We start from the raw sequence: 22,151 nt of genomic DNA on the forward strand, positions 1-22,151 counted from the left end.
ATGCTTCCCTTTTGTGCCTGTATTATGGAGAATTATAGGAATACATAATCATAACATTGCTAATAATTGAACAAGAAGTCACCCAGTTGGCGTCTAGTATGACATTGCTTGACTTTTCCCCCTTGACTGTGACATACTCAAAATTTGTTAGCTATTCAGTAATTGAAGCAGGCCCTCTGACCTTTTATAAAACCAATTGTAATTACTCCATGATATTTGAACATTTTACTAGTATTCGTTTTTACAATCCTTAAAGATTTAAAAAGATTATATTATAGTGATTATGTTGTTAGTGGTAATAGCACTTTTTGGGCATTTTTTAGACTACTGAACACATTATCTTATTTGATCCTCATATCAGTATTATGGAATAGCCTATGATACTGAAAAGTGTGTAAGATAGACACATGAATAAGTTCCCTTCTCTGTCCATACAAAAAAAAATAGAAATCTCTTTGCTCTTTATCTGCATCTTCTCATAGCCTTTATTCAATTCAAGAGAAATCTTCCTAAGTTACTTTCTGATGACGTTCCCCTATTTAGATATGAAAAAAGGTCTCCATTATCTATCAACTCAAGTCTACATTCACTTCAGCACTAAAAAGTCTGCCTAATTTGGCCCTAGCCTACCTTTCCAACTTGCCCACCTATATTTTTATCCATGAATCTAGTCTTTCTTTTCGTTTATTCCATACTTACTGAGAATGTGGTATTCATGCCATTATACTATCGTGGAATTCTTTGCATTTTTCTCTCAGTCTATTGGAATATTTTCAGTAAGCAACTCTAGCTTTTCTTCAAGTCTTTTCCAAAACCTTAACCCTTATTGGATCTCTAATTTTCTTCATCAACCAAATAATAATTACCTGTTTATATTCTGTGAGTGTTCTATTATGTTCACTGTGTGCTTTTTAAAAAAATTTATTTCATATGTACAACATTATCAGATAACTCTTGTATGGTACTGTTTGCCATATACTTTTAGTATTTTGCAGATGTTGACTTACTTAATCCACACAACAATCCTATGAAGTGTCAGGTACTGTTATTATCCCCATTTTTAAGATGAAGAAACTGACACAGAGAAGTTACTAACTTGCTTAAATTGTGGAACAATATATAAGCCTAGTTACCAAGTCTGAGCACGCAAACTTGTTGAGAATGAGCCCAGTTACATAGTACCCCACTCAGCATAGAGCTCTCAAATATACAAGTAATCAAGGGATACTAAGTTCTAGTTAGCTAGTAGCAAGAAGTTCTGGTGTGCTTTTGCACACCAGATACCAATAATTATTGTACAAAAGCTAGAAGAAAGGATTTTGAAGATTTTCGCATGAAGAAATGACAAATGGCTGGGCACCAGTTTCTCATGCCTATAATCCTTGCTACTGAAGAGGCAGAGATCAGGAGGACTGAGGTTCAAGGCCAGCCTGGGCAAATAGTTTGTAAGACCCTATCATCAAAATATCCAACACAAAAAAGGGCTGGTGGGGTGGTTCAAGCAGTAAGGGCACCTGCCTAGCAAGAATGAGGCCTTGAGTTCAAACCTCAATAGCACCAAAAAAGAGAAAAAAATGATAAATGTTTGAAGAGATGGATATGTTTAACCTGATTTAAACATTATGTAATGCATTTATGTTTTGAAACATTACATGGGACCTCATTAATATAAGAACAATTTTTATGTTCTTATGTATCAGTTAAAAAATAAACTTAAGAATGAAGGTACACACTTGTAATCCCAGCACTCAGAAGACTGAGGCAGAAAGATCATGAGTTCCAGGCCAGTCTGAGGTACACAGTGATACTCTGTCTCAAAATAAATTAAATAAATAAAATTTTTAAAAAATTAAAAACTACCAAAGATTTATTAGAGTTAGCAATTAGAATTCTGGGAAGTTACTTAATCCCTTTCAGCTTCAGTTTTCTCCTCCAAAAAATGGAGAAGAGGAGGATAATGTATGTCACAGAGTTGCTGTGAGAATTAATGTCATCTGCCCTAATACTACTACCTCGTCTCTCATCTTTCCACCGTGTGCATTTTACGTACAGCTAATATCCAATGACTTGTACTTTCCCAAATTAGAAAGGCTTTTATCCTCCCTCCCACCCTTCCACCTCTTCCATCAGGTCAGGTCTTGCTCATGCTTTAAGAGTAACTCTTTTACTTTCTCTAACTTTAAATTTGGTCCTTCTGTGCCATTTTCATAGCACCCACCTCATCAGACTCCTTTGCTATGTTATATTTTAACCATTTGCTTTTTTGTTTTTCTCCATTAAATTAGAACTCTTTAATGTAAAGACTTAAGGGATGGAATGTGGCTCAGTGGTAGAGCACTTGCCTGGCATGTGTGAGACCTTGAGTTTGATTTTCAGCCCTGCAAAAAGGAAAAAAAAGAAGGAAGGGAAGGAAGGGAGAGAAAAAGGGAGAGAGGAAGGAAGGAAGAGAGGGAGGGAGGGAGGGAAGAAGGAAGGAAAAAGACTTGTACGTCTTATTTAGGTGGTGTGTGTGTATGTGTGTCTTTGGTGTCAAGTGTGGTGCCTGGCTCATAGAAGCTATTCCTTGACAGACAGAAGGAAGAGAGGAAGACATAAATGAGCTGGTGTATGTGAAAGCATTTTGTAAACTATAAAGTGTTATGGAAATGATAGTGTGGTTTCGTATATACCACTATGATATACTTTTAAATATCTGAGTGTTCATTTTTAGAAGGCCTTTACCCCACTGGTATAATTCTTAGGTATTAACTATATTGTTATAGTATTCAGAATCTGCATTTTTTATGTTATGTTTTCAATGGATTATATTTTCCACATTGCATCCCAATAGCTTAGCTAAGTAGACATAAGTAGATAGGTTAATTAATCTGTAATTATATCTCATTATTAAAAATTTACTTTTCACATCTGGCAGCTTAATAATGTCTACCTCAATCTTTATTGTTTCACACTTATAGTGAAGATAAAACCCCATTTATCACACTAAAGATAGATTGATCTATTGTTTCTTCTTGGAGTATATACTGAAAATAAACACCTAAATATTATACATTAGGAGCTTAGCATTTAATACAATATTGTTTATGTATTAATACCTCTTTTCCTATATTTTAATGCCAAGGATACTGGATTCCGACTTGACTCACTGCGTACCATCCTGCAACAGGAAGTCCTGTTACAAGAGGATGTGGAGCTAATTGAGCTACTTGATCCCAGTATCCTGTCTGCAGGGCAGCCTCAACAACAGGAAAATGGACACCTTCCAACACTCTGCTCCCTGGCAACCCCTAATATTTGGTACTGTCCAGAAAACATCTATCCTTTGACTGTTTACAAATAAAGTATTTTCAGAAGAAATTTATCATCTTGTTCTCCATTGTAAAGACATTATAAACATTCCTATGTTTCATATGGCAATGAATGGAATGATACACCAGAGTTTAAAAAAAAAAAAAAAGCCTCTCTGAAGTAAACACAGTCTAGGCAGAATGGCTCAAGTGATAGAGCATCTGCCCAGCAAGCATGAGGCCCTGAGTTCAACTCCAGAACTACCAAAATAAATAAAATAAAAAGAAAGACAACACAAATTAAAATGAAGTTGAGGGAAAAAAAATCCAATTTGATTACTATATACTTCCAACTCAATAAAATTAGTACTGACCTCAGGAACCCAGCAAATAGGTATAGATGTGCCAAAAGGATTCTCCTAACCGTACATGTATGCACAAACCTAGCCAATTCTTTGTTTCTTTATAACCAACAGATTATATTATAGCCACCTTATAGAGACACTAAGGATAGGTTGAGACACCTCCATGTCGACTATTGGCCTGTTGGCTGAGAAGAGATCATATGAAACATAATTAATGATTTCACCTACCCTGAAACTTGCTTCGGAGGCTAAGGCAGAAGAGTCGTTGGAGCCCAGGAGTAAGAGGCCAGTCTGGGCAACATAGTAAAATGCTGTCTCAAAAGAAAACAACAACCAAACGAAAACTATCCTTAAACTTTTCAACCACTTGAAATATTTGGGTCTGATGCAAAAGTCCCAGGCCATAATCTGTTTTAAAAAAAAAAGAAGAAATAGTAAAAAGGGATTATATATAAAGAACTGTTAGTGTCCTCTTCCTATTAGAATTTATCAGATTTGACAGAAAAGGGAGGAATGAATCAAGAAATACACTTCCTCCAAAACCACAAAAGAAAAAGAAATGTGCTAAATTATTGATCAAACTGTTCAAGTTACACAGGCAATCACATTCATTGACCTCAGTGTTCTGAATTTGTCTTTCCTGTTCCACTGTTTCATATTACAATGGATAGTGTTTTCCAAATCTGCGTTCACCTAAATGTAGTCATGAGGAAATCAGTGTCTTTTCCTTCAAAAATAAAAGAATGTACAAGGTACAGTGGTGTGAGCCATAGTCCCATCAGTACTTCTGAAGTCCCAACAGCACAGCAGGCTGAGGTAGGAGGATTGCTTGAGCCCAGGAGTTCAAGGTCAACCTGGACATCATAGTGAAGACTGTCTTCCTTCCAAAAAAATTCATACATGTAATAGATTATATATGTGTGTGTGTATTTATATACACAAAAGAACTTGAACCATAGATTTTAAGAACTTAATAAATGTGATTAAGCAACTATGAGATCTGTAAATGCTTTTAGAGTTTACTGTTAATACATAAAAGTACGTAATGAGATGAGATTTTTCTTTATAATATTGTAAGTATCAACTAAAAAAATAAGTAAAGGATTCCAAGGAAGTTAGGGCTGATAAATATTTATTAAGAAGCATTCTTGCTTTGCTTGCTAACTTTCTTTAAGTATGACTTAACTCTCTCCCAAGTATTGCTGGTACTATTTTTCAGATATCCTTGGATACATTTGCCTACATTCCTCTTTCTTATATATATACATTTTCACCAAAGCTTTTATTTCCTAAAAGAAGTATTTTAGTCTGTTAGATTTGTGACTGAATATAAATTTTTTTAACTTCATTTAATACTGTGCAAAAGTACAAAGCTTGTCCATATCATAGTCTATGGTAAGTATGTTATTTTTCAAGTTAAGGATTATTTAAAATTAGTGACTTCATTCACAACAATTAATCATCAAGTATGTATTATTTCTAAATGAGAATGTGTTTACATTTTCTTGATCTATTGTTTGTGCAAATAAAGTATGATTTTTAAGAAAGAGGAATTCAGTTTATCTGAAATATTATCTTTACTTTTAAATTTGTAAGATTAGATTTTAAAGTCTATAATTTGCTTTTCAGGTTTATTCTATACTTTTTTAAAAAAGTGGTTTCAGAAGACTCTTAGCTAATGTCCTTTACCTAAATTTACTTGCACAAATTTAATACTTAGCTACAATTGTCATGTTGCTGAATATTTTTAACTAATTTTGTATTACCTTATTAAATGTCACATTTTTTAAAGTCGTGTCACAAAGAAGCTGGCATTTTAACTATTTTACTAAGCTTAAATTTACAGTTGTTTTTACTGATCAAAGTACTAATCTTTGTTGTCTGATAGATCTTGTTCTCTTGGTTTCTCTGTTCCTAGGGATGTCTCAGTGCTATTTGCCTTCATTAGTGTACTCATTATGTCTCCCACTTGGTGGATTGTGTCTTCCCGGATGGTATGGGGAGTGGTTCTGTTTTTTTATTTGATTATACGAGCTTTGAAATTATGGAGGATAGCCAAATTGCAAGTGACGCTGAAAAAATACAATGTCCGTTTGGAAGACATGGCAGCAAATAGCCGAGCGTTTACTAACCTTGTGAGAAAAGCTTTACGTCTCATCCAAGAAACTGAAGTCATTTCCAGAGGATTTACACTGTGAGTTCATTTTTCATTTTATTTTTTAAAATGATTCTTTTCTACTACATAGTTTAAGGAGATTATTTATTGCCTATTTTCATTTTTTTGTTGCATGTATAAGAAAAAAAGTGAGTTACCCTTTAGCATTCACTAAAGTCTATTAACTGCTAAATGAAGGAATAAAGACATTATATGCTAGATATAGTATGATTCTGCTAATCTACTTTGGGAAATCAAAGTATTTTGAGGATCACGATTATTTTGGTCTATTGCCATGTGATTATATGAAATAATACTAGAGAGATTGCCTAACACCGTATCTAGCATACAGTAGGTACCCACTGAATGTTTGCTTCCTTTATTCCTTAACAAATGCCCTCTTTCCCTTGCTTAAGTGGTAGATGTATCTGACATGAATTCATTTTGAAAATCTCAACATGTATTAATAATTTTTAGATAGACATTAGCAGGTGTTATGGCACTGGTACTTTCAGAATATCAGGCAAATCATGAAGCTTCATATTCCTGTGGAAAAGTCAATATTCACCAATCTAGGTATAAATGTTTAAGCTGCAGGATATACTAGCTAATTACAATAAAACAAGTATTCAAATCCATTCCATCTGATTTTTTTTTTTCTGGTTCCATCGTCTTTACTGATTCCATCTGATTTTGAAAACCTGTTTCTGGTACACTAGGATACATGCTAAGTCTCACTATAATGTATATATATAACTTACTTAATTATTGCAGTCTATGGGTGGGGGAAAGTAAGTACGTGGTGAAAAATAATCATTACTTGTAACTAGTTGTATCTGAAAAATGGTGAAAATTGGGATTGAAACATCTCTGGTAGTCTTCACATCCTTCACTTTGCTCTGCTCTAGATTAGTAATTCATCTTTTCTTTTTTTTAATTGTCCCCCTCCTCCCACCTAGAATTGTATCTCATCTTGACATAAAAGCTATGTCTGGAAAGTCATGGAACAGAGAAGTGGAAGAGTCTGCAGTAATTATTAGTTCTTCACTCTGTTGTGGTCTATACAACAATCCTGAGTGTTTAAATGATTCTGATACATGAGAAGAATTTTAGATGTTCTCTTTCTACTCAGTTTAGAATAAAATAATCCTCAGTGTGTGTTGGTTTTATCCTTCCATTAGGTTAAGTCTACTTCTTTGTTGGGAGAGAATAGTAAATTTTATGTCATCAAATTTTAAAAGTTTAAAATCACCCTTAAGATACTTTCATTCTTGACTTACACAGCATCTATTGAGAGGCCTGATGGATTAAGCTGAGCTGCCATGTTCCCATGGCGTGTATAAAAGATTCCATGACTTTTATCATTTTCTGATTTTTGCCCATGTAGATGGAATTGACATGAAAAGGTAAAGAAGGCCAGTTAGACCTGTTTGGCCTCCCGGTTATGCTTTTCTACCCATTCAGATGGCAGATGGGGAAAAGAAATAATGGAAGAAATCATGCTTCATTTGTCTCCATCTTACTGGACAATGGATGAATAAAAATTATGAGAAATTATAAACCTGAATCATACTATTTTAGAAATAATTTTAGCGTACAAAATTGACTTCGTAAAGTAGAACACAAGCAATAGGGCTGTGTAGTAAAATCATGGATGCTCTTTTGTTTCTGCTTCAATTTTTTCTTTCTAGCATATAATTTAACACTTTTTTGCCTGAATTCCCTTATTTCAAAATAAGCCTGTCAGTCATTGTCCATATTTTAGTTTAACATTTTTAAAGTTTTTAGTTAGATGTCTTTTTTACAGATTTGTAGTTATATTGTAGGAAAATTGTAAATGCTGATATTTTGTTTTGCTCTTGGAAAAGTTTACTGACTAGGTCAAAAAACTATTATCCAGTAACTGTAATAGTTAATTCTGCATACTTTCAGTTACAAAACATTTTGTATATCATTGTTGCAAATACTTTCCATTAATCTTAAGGAAAGTGCCATGAAATGTGCTCCTCTTGAATGATTTTGAGAGTAGCTATCCTACCACATAGTAACACTTACTTTGCCTTTCTACTTGCATTCCCCTGTTGGCCACTGGTCCTGTTATCTTTCCGCGTCCCCTACTTCATTTTGAGTAGGTAAGTGCCAGTGGCAGCAGGTGGGTAAGTAATTTTGCCCTATTTTTATGAAGGTTCAGAATTTATTTCTATTCAGGATTTGATTGTTCTGTACACACGGCCAAATGTATATGATTAGTGAGCATATGTTAATGCACATTAAGAATGTGAAAGTGGGGCCAGAGGTCTGGCTCAAGATGTAGAGTACCTGCCTAAGCATAAAGCCTTGACTTCAAACCCCAGTGCCACAAAAAACAGAATAGGAAAGTTTTGATGATTAAGACCTTCATACAGCTTGTGGATATAGATTTGTAAAAGTAGTTCCACCTTAGTGCATGTCAGCAGGTAAAATATCTTTATGCAAAAAAGATACAAATTCTTACATGAATATTCTTACATTTCTATTATAGATTAACTGAAATTTGTTGTTTCTCCATATCAGAAGAATCTTTTTGAAATTTTGATTTTCACTTATATTTTTCTGGTGGCTATATGTATATCAAGAAAATGGCTATTTATGACACCTGATTTGGGATACTTATGATCATTTTCATTTACAATGATCATTTTCTAGTGAGAATTATGAAAAAGGAAATTTTTTCTAAGTTTAATAGAATTGTGATTTAGGAAACAAAAACTTTAGGACACCTTACAGTTGTATCACATTTTACTTTTCAAGTTTGCTTGACAGGGTCAGTGCTGCTTGCTCATTTAATAAAGCTGGACAGCATCCCAGTCAGCATCTCATCGGTCTTCGGAAGGCTGTCTACAGAACTGTAAGAGCCAACTTTCAAGCAGCAAGGCTAGCTACCCTATATATGCTGAAAAAATATCCTTTTTTGTCTGTATGTGAGATCAAGAGATATTTCCCAAGTCCTGAATATAGATGTTATAATTGCATCTTGTAAAAGTAAACTATAGATTGAGATTGCCTATTTTGAGGCTGATTTCCATCATCACTTCTATTTTAAAACTGGAAATGTGATCCAGGGGAAAGGACAGTAACAGACAGGAAGAAAGTTTTCTCTTGTGTGGCTTATTTTTTAATAGGGATAAAACATGATGTCCATCCCTTCACTTGTCCAAAGAATACAGTCAAAAGTGCCTGTCTTTGCTAACATTTTTTTTTTAATGAGTGAGCATGCAAATTTGCGTCAGAACATGGTAATAAGTTAGCAACAGGAAATCCTTCTTCCTCTTTCAAAAAATAGAGACCCTAGAGATAGGATGCCTATTCAAATTTTGGCTATTTCAATTCCTGTCTAAGTGACCTGATGTAATTTTCTTAATCTTTTATACAGTGCTCTCGTCTTTAAAATAGCAATAATAATATAATAGTCTCCTTGTGTTTTTGTTAAAATCAATTGAGTTGATACATATAACGTGATCAGACAGCATCTGGCATATAGGAAGCACTCAAAGACTATATGACAATAAGTCTGCCACTTAAATTTACTGAATTAGGAAATTAGTTCTGCTAGCCAGAAAATAAAGGTAGATTGATCTTGTTTTAGTAATAATTCATAGTTACAGTAAGTAACAAAAACACTAATTTCTACCCTCAGTATGCATACTATAGGACTGATAATTATAATGCTTAAAGTTTACTGAATGCTTTATGTTCTTTCATTATATTCTTATACAGATCTTTCTAGCTGGATTTTCTTATCTATATGAGAAGCCAAAAATAGAGGTTAACTGAATTGCTCAGTATTACACAACTAGTAATATGTAAAGTTGTATATTGACTGTGACTTATGACTTATAAACATACATATACTGTGTTACCTCTTTGAAAATGGGGAGAAAACATTTTAATTTTCATCAAGAACTTGCCCATTCATTTCTCCCTATGCCTAAATGCCTGCCTGCTATGTGTCAGGAACTCTTCCAGGTGCTAAAGAGACAGAGTAAAGACATGTGCTACCACTTTGAAAGACTTTTGAGTAAGGTCAATAGATAAGACAGTATTCATAAGACAGTGTGCCTTCCACCGTAGAAGGACAATGTGTGTGGTTAATGGGTTCAGAGAAGGCTTTTGAGAGTTGATATCTGAGTTGAACCTCAAAAAAAGATTAGTTGTTGATCATAAGAATAAGCGTCTGAACTCCAGGTAGATGGAAGCAAAAGTATATGGAAAGAAGTAGAATTGACAGTGGCACGTGAGCTACATGTCTACTGCCTCTGATGGGATGGGACAGGAAGGCCTCTCTGAGGAGTTAGCATTGAAACAGATCTGAATGGTGAGAAAGAGTATTCTATTTAGATTGACTAGCAAGTATGAAGATCTTGTGGTAGGAATGTATTTAGCTTGATTGAAGTATAGAAAGAAGACCATCACTAGAGCCCAGTAACTTGGGATTTGTATAAAATAAGATTCAGAGGTAAATAGGGACTAGATAATATTCTCTCTACAAGAAACTTTAATGTTGAAAGATGTCACTTTTGGGGGAAAGGATATTAGGCCTTTCTACTATTTCTTATCATGTAAATATACAATTATGCAAAATAAAAGTTGATTTACAAAAGGTAAAAAAAAATTAAAGTAAAAATGAAATGAAACCCTACTTATTTCTTTGAAAAGAGCAGTAGTATATGTAAACCCTCTTATGACTGATCAACAGAAATATACAAGATTAGTAATGAGCACACAGCTATAACCAGAGATGCAGAAGAATAACTATAAGGGGATAGTATATGCAACTGTGGCAGCAACTTTAAAATGTAGGGAAAATGGTTCATTTCTTATCAAAATACAAATCTCTAAAACTGACCTAAGAAAAATTTTAAAACTTGAAGAGACTGCATGTATAATTTTTAAATAGTTCATTAAAAAAAAGAGAACACTTACTTATATGTAAATAATGGCAGGTATGCAGCTATTAAAAAAACTGATAAGATTCTTTACACCCTACCGTGAAATGATCTACAAGTTGTATTCGGTGAAAAAAAAAAAAAACAGCAAAGTATCAAGCAGTATTTATAGTATACTTCCATTTGTGCATAAAAAGAACTGTGTATATACAAAAGGATAAATGATTATGTGTGTATTTATGCATGTGTGTTTAAATATACTTTTTGTCATTACATACCTCCAGATATACATTTCTATGTGGATTTGCTTTTATGTGCCTGCATAAAATAACTTAAAAAATATGGTAATGGGAATTGCCTTTGCTTTTGAATAGGGGAAGTAAGTGGCTAAGGGATAAGGGATGGGAAGCAGTTTTCACTGTATCCCTTAATACCTTATGAATTTTGAATCCTGTGAGTATGTTACCTATTCAAAAACTAAATGAATACAAAATTAACTACCAGGTCCAGAAATTTTATGATTAAAAAAATTCTAGCCCATAGAGAAAATTAAAAGCTCTCCTACATCATTTTAATCTCAATATCTAAACATGATATATTGCAAAAAAATAAAAACTATATAATAATCTTAGAGTTATAAAATATTTAAAAGAATATTTATAAACTTATCATTGAATCAAAAGATACCATAGTATGATCAAATAGGCAAATGCTAGCAATGCAAGGATGGCTCAATATCAAGAATTACATGGACAAAAACAAAAGAAAGAAGAAAAGAAATAAGCAAAAAGGAATTTTATGGATATAAAAGGATAAAATTTTTTTATTGATATTGATATATGTTCATGAGAAAGAGGACAGAAAAAACAACAGCAGTCTATGTCAAATACCCAGAATAAGCTACTGCTTCCTTACATTAGTGGTCTTGTAATGTTCCACTAATGATGTCTTATACTGGAGGGTGGGGAGTAGCAAGAGATTATTTACTGAGCTTAGTGAAGGCCTGAGCCATGACAATAAAGTATAAAATACAACTTCATAAGGTAGGTATTAGAAATCACTAAACTGGCATTTTAGAACCTTTGAAGAATTTAATTTTTAATTAGTTAGACATAAAAACACTTTCACAAGTAGCCTATGAGTGTTATGTATCTTAAGATTAATTTCTGTTTAAAAACTGATACAAATCTCTAGTAGAAGTTCAGAATAAAGATTAGCAAATATGATTTTGGACAATTCGACTGTAACTTTTCTGCTTTAATGAAAGGTGTTGATTGCCTTAACCTAATTTAACCTACCCCCTGAACTCTGAGAGTGACAATGTTACCAACTACATCTGTGTGGTGCCTTTTAAGGAGCTGGGCCTTGGCCTTAGTGAAGAGCAGATTTCAGAAGAGGAAGCACATAACCTTACAGATGGCTTCAGCCTACCTGCATTGAAGGTAATGCACCATGGAAGGGAAAGACTAAAGACAAGATAGATGTACTTGGATATGCCTATGCTTTCTGAACATAAGTGGTGTACCTGTTCCCCTCATTGTCTGCTGAATACTGTTGTCATAAATGCTTTGGTGAAGTATGTAACACTGTCTTGAGAACATCATAGAGATCAGGTGGAGAGACCAATGTATTTTAGTACCAGAAATCTTAAAATTCTTAATGTAAGAAATGCCTTTAGGAGCCCAGTGCTGTGGTTCACACCAGTAAGTCTAGCTATACAAGAGGTGGAAATCGGGAGGATCACGGTTTGAGGACAGCCCTGGCAAAAAGTCCATGAGACCTCATCTCAACCAATAAAAGCTGGGTGTGTGATACACACCAGGAAGCATACATAGGATCACAGTCCAGGCTGACCTGAGCATAGACAGCAAGACCCTATTCAAAAACTAAAGTTAAAAAGGGGCTGTGGACATGCATGGTTCAAGTGGTAGAGCTCCTTAAGCCTAGCAAGCACAAGGCCCTGAGTTCAACACCCCCCTCAATACTGCCAAAAAGAAATTTTTAAAAGGCAGAAAAAAGAGATGTCCTCGAGTTTGGAGATATTTTTTCTTCTTTCAGGGAAGTAGAATAGGAGAACACTGGAGTCTGAATCAGGGCCTCGCACTTGATAGGCAAGTGCTCTACCACTTGAGTCAAACCCCAGCCCTAGATAATGGAATTACTTTAATGGAAAGCCAGTGCAAGTTACTTTATGACTAGCCATTTGTTTCAGCAAACATGAATCAAGCACTTAAGACCTACATCTTCTTTTGGAACATTTCCAAATTCTTTTTTCATATATTAAGAAAAGAAGTTTTCTTATAAAAAGAGCTCCATAAAAGGACATAATTAGCTATGTAAAAATTAAACTTTAAGTACTACATATTTTTGCTGGGTGCCAGTGGCTCTCACCTGTAATCCTAGCTACTACTCAGGAGGCAGAGATCAGGAAGATCGTGGTTCCAAACCAGCCTAGGCAAATAGCATGTGATACTCTATCTCAAAAAACCCATTACAAAAAAGGGCTGGTGGAGTTGCTCAAGGTGTAAGCCCTGAGTTTAAACCCCATACCACAAAAATAAATAAATACTACCTATTTTAAATGTAATAAGCTAAAAATATCACAATGATTTATAACAAAGGCCTGAGTTCTTTCTATATAAAGAGTACTAAGTATCTAAAACATAGGGCTGAGGATTTAGCTCAATGATAGATAGCTTGCTTAGCATGCATGAGGCACTGAGTTCTATCCCCAGCACTGAAAAAAAAAAAAACAAAAAAATAAAACATACAGAAGATACATCAAGAGCATGTACTAGCAGTTCACAAAGCAGAAATACAAATACCAATATGATAAAATTGTCAATCATAGTAACAAAAGAAATGCAAATTAGAAGTTAACCATTTTACCAAGAATATTGAAAGTTCATAATATTCATTAGCAGTGAAGATTCAGGGAGACCTCTTTCACTAGTGGTGAGAGTATCTCCTGGTTCATTTTAACAGTGAAGTTTAGTCTTTACCAAGGCCTGTGCCCTTTACTCCAGCAATTTTACCCTTATGGATTTATCTCAGGAAGTTATCAAAGATACACCTAAGTTTGTGATATTACTATAGCAGCAAATACTGGAAACAAATTGCAAGCTTGCTTCTATAAAAACACTCGAGGCTGACACAGAAGGATCATGAATTTGAGACCATCCTGAGCTCCATAGTGAGACCCTGTCTCAAAAAAAATGAAACGAAGGGCTGGTGGAATGGCTCAAGTGGTAGAGCGCTTGCCTAGCAAGTACGAGGCCCAGAGTTCAAACCCCAGTACCACCTCCTAAAAAAAAATCAAAAGGAAAAAAAATGTGTGCAGTAAGATTGATGAGTATTTTTAAGAAGTCAACCCAAATGTCTTCAATTCCTTTTGAGTATTTAGAAAGTGCCACTTAGATATTTCTTTCTAGTCTTTAAAATTTCCCGTGATAACCATGAAATCAGTGTAATTGACAGTGTTTATCAAGATGCATTTTGTTTTGAGACTGTATCAAATGTATATATCCTTTAAATTTTCTGATCTATAGACATTTTGTAATTCTGGAGCTGGGTTTGTGTAACTATCCCGGGGGCTGGGGGCATGGTCCTGGATTTTCCCCCCAGCGTTCCTTGAAATTTGCCTTTACTTAATTTTACCCACTGTAATAAATGGCACCACACAATTAAATTAGAACTCTGGGCATCATCCTTCTTATCCCTCTTCTTATCCTCTTACATCCTGTCTCAGAAAATCTATTTTATAGCTACCTACTTTTATCTGTATCTCCTCCTACCATCCTTGCCTTAGCTACCGTCATCTTTTTTTTTTTTTGAGTTAGCGTGTCACTGTGTTGCCCAAGCTGACCTTTAAAGGGAGATCTTCCTGCCTAGCCTCCCAAGTAGCTGGAAGTTGCAAGCATGTGCCTTCACACCTGGGTACCATCATATCTAGGCTATTGAAGTAGTTTTCTTTCTGGTTTCCTAAATCTTTTTGTTTGAGAATGCAATATGACATATAAAGAGCCTTTTACATGACTTATCCTTTGAATCAGTAATTCTACTTCTGTATATCTTTCTTAACGAAAATTAATTTAAATATAGTCAAGCCTTATGTGCCAAGTTACTTGGTAGCTTTGTGTATGTATTGGTATAAAATGGGAAATTGCCTAAATGTTCAGAAAAGAAAAATGGTGGCTGGAGGAGTGGCTCAAGTGGTAGAATGCCTGCCTAGCAAGCATGAGGTCCTGAGTTCAAACCCCAGTACCACTAAAAAAGAAAATATATATATATATTTTTATATATAAATAGGTAGGTAGATAGATAGATATTCCAAATTATAGAAAAGAAGAATGGCTACTTGAATTGTGATAAAGTCACATATGAACCATTGTGCAACAGCTAAAAGTTGCTTATGAATGTTTGACTGGAGGACCAAGAAGGCTGAGCCTGATGAAGCAAGACTTTGCTTATACACTCCTCCTAGAAAAAAGCGTTGGAGAAAGCAGCCCTTATTGGAGAAAATCTCAGGGCTGACTGTACTACCTAATAATCTAAGAAAAAAACCAAAACAGTTGGAGAAATGTCTATTTCTAATGAAATAGTTGGGATACATAAGTATATAGGTAGTATGGCTAGAACTCTGTTTTCTGTCCTTCTCTTCCTTCCTTCCTATTGATACTGGGGTTTGAACTCAGGGCCTTGCACTTGGCTAGTCAGGTACTCTACCACTTGAGCCACACTCCAGCCCTTTTTGCTTTAGGTATTTTTCAAATAGGGTCTCACCCAGGCCAGCCTTCACCACAGTCTTCCTATTCACACTTCCTGTGTAGCTGGGATGGAAGACTTGCCACCAGCTTTTATTGGTTAAGATGGGGCTTTTGCAAACTTTTTACATGGGCTGTACTTGAACGGTGATATTCCCAATTTCTGCCTCTCAGGGAGCTAGGATTATAGGTGTGAGCATTTTAACTGGCTAAGAAGCCTTATCTTGAGATCTATAAAGTTAACAAACTGCTGAAAGTCTCTGCAAGGGAAAAGGTGTTGCCACCTTGTATAGTTGCCATTTTACTCAGATAAAGCATTAAAAACGGATTTTTGGAAATTGATTGCTCTTTCTCAGAGCAACACTAAAGCTTTCTAAAAAGATCAAGTGAAAGATAATTCACAAGTACATCAGGGTCTTTTGTCTTCTGTAATAATCTTTATTGTGCCTTCTAAAGAAAATCTGTTTTGGACTTATTTTTTAATTATTCAAATGTCTTCCCTCTGTAAAATTTAGCAATACCAAATGTTGCACCTTTAGAAAAGAAAGCAACCTTACGAGGAAACATATAGAATACACACTGATACTTTGAGCTCATGGGTTCAGTGCTAGCCTGGGCAACATGGCAAGACCTCCCATCCCAAAAGTAACTTAAAGAGTCTTCACCCCTCTAAAAGGAATAAAAGTTTTTTCTCTTTAAGTTGTTGTTATTGTTTGTTTGAGATAGGTTGCTCAGTTTGGTCTTAAACTCATATCCTCAGGTAATCACCCTGTCTCAGCCTCCTGAAGCACTGCAGCCTCATGGAACTATTCCTGGATCCTTTAAGTCTAGTTTTTTTTTTTCTTTTTTGGTTTGTTTTTAGATAGAGGCTCACCCTGAAATACAGCTCCTGATCTCAAACTTGAGACCCTTGTTGGCGGAGTGGCTCAAGTGGTAGAGCTCCTGCCTAGCAGGTGTGAGGCACTGAGTTCAAACCCTAGTACCACAAAAAAAAGTTTTTTCAAATTCCAGATCCTTCTTCCTCAGTATCCTGAGAACTAGGGTTACAGGCATGTGTAACTCACCCAACTTTTAAGTATTTTTTTAATTATAAAGTACTGCATTTTCTGATTTTAAAAATGAATCCACATATGAAATATTTGAAATCAAAATTCCCCATTTCCTCATAAGATATGGGTAACCCCTTATACAGAGCAGCTTTCCTTATCCAAAGAACAAACAGAGTAATAGCCCATGTTTCTGAGCTTTGGTTTAACTGGATGATGTGATAATGATTGGATTAGTCTTTTTTTAAAGCAGCAATAATCTGTGCCAACCTGACTCTTAGATTCCCTGTCCCACAACACTGGAATCACATCATCGTTGTTAACACTTTTTTTTTCTCAATACAAATCTTTCAAGAGATATTTCTTGTTTGTACTTTACTCTATATCCAGAGCACAACTACCTCTCACCTCTCCCACCCCTAAGTACTATTGTCCAAACTACCACTAACACTCACCTGGATTACTGTAGTAACTTCCTTATATCTACTCTCACTTTCCTATAATCTCTCAACACAGTAGCTAGAATGAGCGGGTGAAAGCATACATCAGATCTTGTCTTGTGTTTGGAACTCTTCAATGGCTCCCATTTCTCTCATTGTAAAAGCTTGAGTTATGATAGTGGCCACCTCACTCGCCATGCTCCCTTGCTTATATGCCCAGCCCCATTAACTTTGCTGTTCCTCAGGCGTGCCATGTATGCTCATGCCACAGGACTTTGCATACTAACCTCCTGCTTGCTTGAACTCTCTTCCCTTATGATAGTCTGTTGGACCATTTCTTTCAGGTTATACTTTTTTAGAGATCTTCCTGGCCACTCCTTTCCCTCTACTCTTTCTTCCCTTTCCCTTCATATGTGTGTATACACATGTGCTTGTTCACATTTGCTATTCCTCTTCTGTGCAGCACTTTTCTCCATCACCCATCAACCAAGAAAAACCTATGTTTTATCTGCTCATTATTACCATTCCCCTCCCACTTGAGTGAAGCTTCATCAAGGTGAGGATTTTCTTCCAATTTTTTGTTCACAGCTGTATTAACAGCACCCAGAACAGCACCTGTCTAACCATCATAGTTGCTCATGAAGTATTTTCTGAATTAATGAATAAAGGAATAAAGAAAATCATTGTAGTCATAAAACTTGATGCTTAAATAAGAAGACTTGCAAGTAAGCTTATTTATATTCAAGAATTCCCAGATATTGTATATTTAGCAATTCAAATTTTGGCCTTGCTCACTTAAAGGATTATTAATGATAAAATACATTTACATGAAGCGAACTGAATTCATTATTTGCATAATTTTAAAATTCATTCACTAAGCCATCTAAGTAATGTCCATTTTCATAGTTGTGAATAATTGGAATCTAGGTTATTCAAAGTCGTTCTATTTTCTTTTTTCTTGTCTTCTACCTGTTGTTCCTACTAGAATATTTCCTCCTGTGTTTGCTTTGTGGACATTGTCCTCATCTGCAATAGGACTGTGTCTAGAGAAATCCTTTGCTATCTGGATTTAGTCTGTATCTCTCAAGAGCCCTCTTACAATGCTAAAATTATTATACCCACAATCATACTCATTCCTATAACATGATTCTCAAAGAACAACATAATCTGAATTAACTCCACTGCCTACAGTCTGCTAATCAGTATACTATGCTTACTTACCCTAAACCAATCAAACGAAAACAGCCTTAACTTCTCACTATTATTCTCCTCAGACTTGTTTTAGTATGCTAGGCATTCCTGGAGTACAGTCACTCTTAGACTGAATTTTGTGTTGATTACTTAGTTAATTCCTAGGCCAAAATAATAATATAATTTTGAATCCAAAGAAACAAGTAACTGAACTGATACACATACATACCACATTGATCCTACTGTTTTATTTTCTCTATGTGAATTTTTTTAATTCATCAAGGAAGATTCTAATAAGTGTATCTCATTCCTTCAACACTTTTCACTGAGCACAGTATAACTGTACTAAATTATATATCGGTGTTACCTGCTACACTGGAATCATAAGTTCCCACAGACCATGATTACATAATTTGATATAACATTCACACCTAACCTCAGTTCTAGCTCAACTTACACTCATTATTTTAGACAAGGTGAAAAGTTTAAACCAGAATTAAGATAAGCAAATTTGTAGTTTGTTCAAATGTTGACCAATATTTTTTATTGATTGCTCTCTCTGTCTCTCTTCTTCCCTCCTTCTCTCCTTTTTTTTTTTTTTTTTTTTTTTTTAGGTTTTGTTCCAACTTTGGGTGGCACAGAGTTCAGAATTCTTCCGACGGTTAGCCCTGTTACTTTCTACATCCAGTTCACCTTCACGGCCCTTGCTTACTCCAGCACTTTTGCCTCATAGTATTTTATCTGATGTGACTCAAGGTCTACCTCATGCTCATTCTGCCTGTTTGGAAGAGCTGAAGCGCAGCTATGAGTTCTATCGGTACTTTGAAACTCAGCACCAATCAGCCCCCCAGCGTCTATCCAAAACTCAGCCCAAGTCAAGAGAACTGAATAACATTCACACAGCAGTACGCAGCTTGCAGCTCCATCTGAAAGCATTACTGAATGAGTAAGTTTAGAAGCCATATAAGGGAATGTCCCCATGTTAGCAAACTTCATTCTTATGCCATTGTGGTTGTTGGCATGTGTCCTAGCTTGAGACACGCAGGATGAAGAGTGGGTTATAGCTACAGAAGTAGTAGGTAAACAATGATTTATAAGCACTATAATTTTGAAGAGTCATTTATAGGTTTTACTTTTCCTGATTCCAACAGAAAACCTAGAAAGATAGGACAAGAGCACTTGTCTTTTGAGAGCTGGAATTGAGAAGGTTATGAAAAGCTTATTTGATTCTATTAAGTGAGGGCTTTAAAACTGGAACCTGCAGGCTGAGAGAAGTCCCTGCCAGCACCGCAACAATGTAGGAGACATTGCTAATATACTGAAAAGTGATAAGTTGCCATGTATCCAAATATATTTCAGCAGATTTGGAACTTTTTCTGTAGCAGAGGACAAGTTTTAGAGCTCAGTTGAAACAGTAAAAGGTAGGGTCCACAGCTTGTATTTGTTGATCTTCTACTTTACATAAGATTGTTGATGCTCAGCCATAATTTCCACGTTTTTATGTCCCATTTTGGTGTACCTTTACCAATTGAGAATACTATTTTCTACACGGAAATTTTCACATTTAATAGTTGAGGGCTGGAGGCATGGGTCAAGTGTTAAGTGCTTGCCTAGCAAGTGCAAGACCTAGAGTTCAGTCCCAGTACTGCCAAAAAAAAAAAAAAGTAGAAGAAAATGAATCGAAGCATAAAATATCTGAATGTAATCATTCCTGGTGAAATTTTTCTCTTAAAGTTAGTCACAGGACCACCAGTTTCCGGGTCCTCTTGCATTCCCCACTATGCAGTCTTTTCTCTTCTCTTCTCTACAAATAAAATCTTTCTGACCTCTTAAAAAAAAAAAGTTAGTCATAGTGTAGGACTAGGTCAATTGGATGGTTAAGTTCTTGTTGTGTTGATAATTAGGAAGGCCATAGGAATTTACTGAGTTGATAAAGTTATGGTTGATCTACTTAACATGGGATACTAGGTAAGAAGTGGAAGGGGAAGGGCAGCAATTAATTTTGTAAGGTCAAAATGAGTCAAAAGGACTTGACATATCAGTAAAATCAAAAGGGTAGTTTGTGGAGTGAGGAAAGATAAGATGTACCAGGATAGAAGTTTCAGGCCAAAAATACATTTTGAGAAGGTAGGTTTTCCCCTTTACTTCAAGGCCTGGGTTGCGTAGAAGTGAGGCTCATATAAAGGTTCAAGAATGGAGAAAATGAAGAAACTGAGATGATGAAGGTGTTCCAGTGAACCATATCTGCTATTCTGAGGCAGGTGAATGTTAACCCAACTCTTAGCAGGGAACATGGGAGATAAGGCCATTTCCAGTTGAGTGGATGGCAAAAGTTGTGTTATTGTCAGAGGAAAATGAGATTTCAGTGAAAGGTTGGTTAAAACAAAACCAGAGTCTCTTGGCAGTAGAATCAAAAATACACCAGGCATAATGGAATGCATTAGAGTAAAGGAAAATGGCTCAGGGAAGGGATGATGCTACACTGTATGGACACAAATACAAACAAGAAGCACTTTGTGCCTGTTAGGAATTGTGGATTATGCATGGGAAATTGGTGTCCTGCTTTAAAATGGAATATTCTGTATGTGCTACTGTATTTACCTTTCTAAATATTTTAATTAGGAAGTACACCAGGCACAAATTTATTGTATGATTTGTTCTGTAGTGCTGCTACACACTACTTTTTGTTGTTGTTTTGAGACAGTGTCTTGTTGTGTAGATCAGGACAGCCTCAAACTTGAGATCCTCCTGCCTTAGCATCTGGATTCTGAGATTGTAGGTGTGTGCCACCTGTCCACTACTCACATACCACTTTGAAAAGTGTTTTGCTTTTTCACTGGTGGTGTAATGGTGTGGCTCAAGCATAGAGTACGACCTTGCAAAGTGCAAAGCCCTGAGTTCAAACTCAGTACTGCTAAAAAAAAAAAAAAAATTATAGATAGATATGTTGCTTTTTTTTTTCTGCAGTACTGAGGATTATACATGCTCGGCAAGTGCACTACCACTTGCATTATGCCTCTTAATTTTTTTTTTTTTGAGTTATATATTTTGAGTTTTGGTGGTAGTGCTAGCATTTGAACTCAGGGCTTCATGTTTACAAAGTAAGCATTCTACTGCTTGAGCCATAACTCCAGTACATTTTGTTGTGCTTATTTGGAGGTGGGGACTTATGAACCATTTGCCCAGGCTGGCTTTGACTATGATCCTCCCAATCTCAGCCCAAGTAGCTAGAATTACAGGCATGAGGCACCATCGCCCAGCTTACTTTGAAACCTTTTTAAGTTTCACTCCTTTCTCTCCCTTGCCTCTTTCGCTGTTCCCACTCTCAGTGCCTCCATGCAGGACCATATTGCCTGTTGCCTACACTTGAGCATTAGCCACTAACTATCCCCTCCCCTCATCCATGGGGCACTGCCATATTGAAGCATGAATTTGCTTTCTCACTTAACTGAAAATCTTCACTGATTTCCAAGTACAGCAACTTAGAGTAAAGTCTGTACTAAACATTCTATAAAAAGCACTGCTATAACCTGAGTGAGTTTCTGTTTCTTACTTCTTTCCATCAGTCCTGCCAAACTCTGTAAATGTCTTTTCCTGCATTCCATCTAGGGATGGCCTTCCTTACTTGTTGTTCAGGCACACATTTTATCCATCCTTCAATGCTACCTCTTTCTTAGCTGTTTCTTGTCTTTAGGCAGAGCTGATGGTACTAATTTCCCTTTCTGAATTCTTATAACACTATCTTTCTTAGTGGTGTTATCCTGTGAGGCCTGAATTTAGTATTACCAGCTTTGTGACTCTGGGCAAGTTTCTTAACTCTTTGGACCTAATGCTTCATCTATAAAATGGAAATAGAAATGTTATTATGTTTTGGATACTGCATTTTATTTTTATATATGTTATTTTCCTGGTTTACTTTCTGTGTGTATGTGTGTGTGTGTGTTACTGGGGCTTGAACTCAGGACCTACATTTTGAGCC

General features: G+C 35.6%; 1 protein-coding gene and 1 non-coding gene across 10 annotated transcripts in view; both read left to right on the plus strand.

The window, feature by feature from the left end:
• The window catches only part of Vezt (vezatin, adherens junctions transmembrane protein), a 66,865-nt gene that overhangs the window by 28,949 nt on the left and 15,765 nt on the right, over positions 1 to 22,151 (plus strand). For 5 of the 9 annotated variants that reach the window (XM_020158127.2, XM_020158130.2, XM_074084156.1 and 2 more), the window contains 5 exons: positions 3,122 to 3,297; positions 5,571 to 5,846; positions 8,598 to 8,747; positions 12,027 to 12,174; positions 18,787 to 19,118. In XM_020158127.2, coding sequence (XP_020013716.2) covers positions 3,122 to 3,297; positions 5,571 to 5,846; positions 8,598 to 8,747; positions 12,027 to 12,174; positions 18,787 to 19,118 — 1,082 coding nt within the window. The remainder of the gene's footprint in view (positions 1 to 3,121; positions 3,298 to 5,570; positions 5,847 to 8,597; positions 8,748 to 12,026; positions 12,175 to 18,786; positions 19,119 to 22,151) is intronic. The other 4 variants (XM_020158128.2, XM_074084154.1, XM_074084157.1 and 1 more) reach the window with 1 other exon arrangement.
• LOC141410604 (small Cajal body-specific RNA 4) lies at positions 15,155 to 15,283 on the plus strand. The gene has a single exon (XR_012435440.1).

Source organism: Castor canadensis, chromosome 8 (assembly GCF_047511655.1).
Source record: "Castor canadensis chromosome 8, mCasCan1.hap1v2, whole genome shotgun sequence".
Lineage (NCBI taxonomy): Eukaryota > Metazoa > Chordata > Mammalia > Rodentia > Castoridae > Castor > Castor canadensis.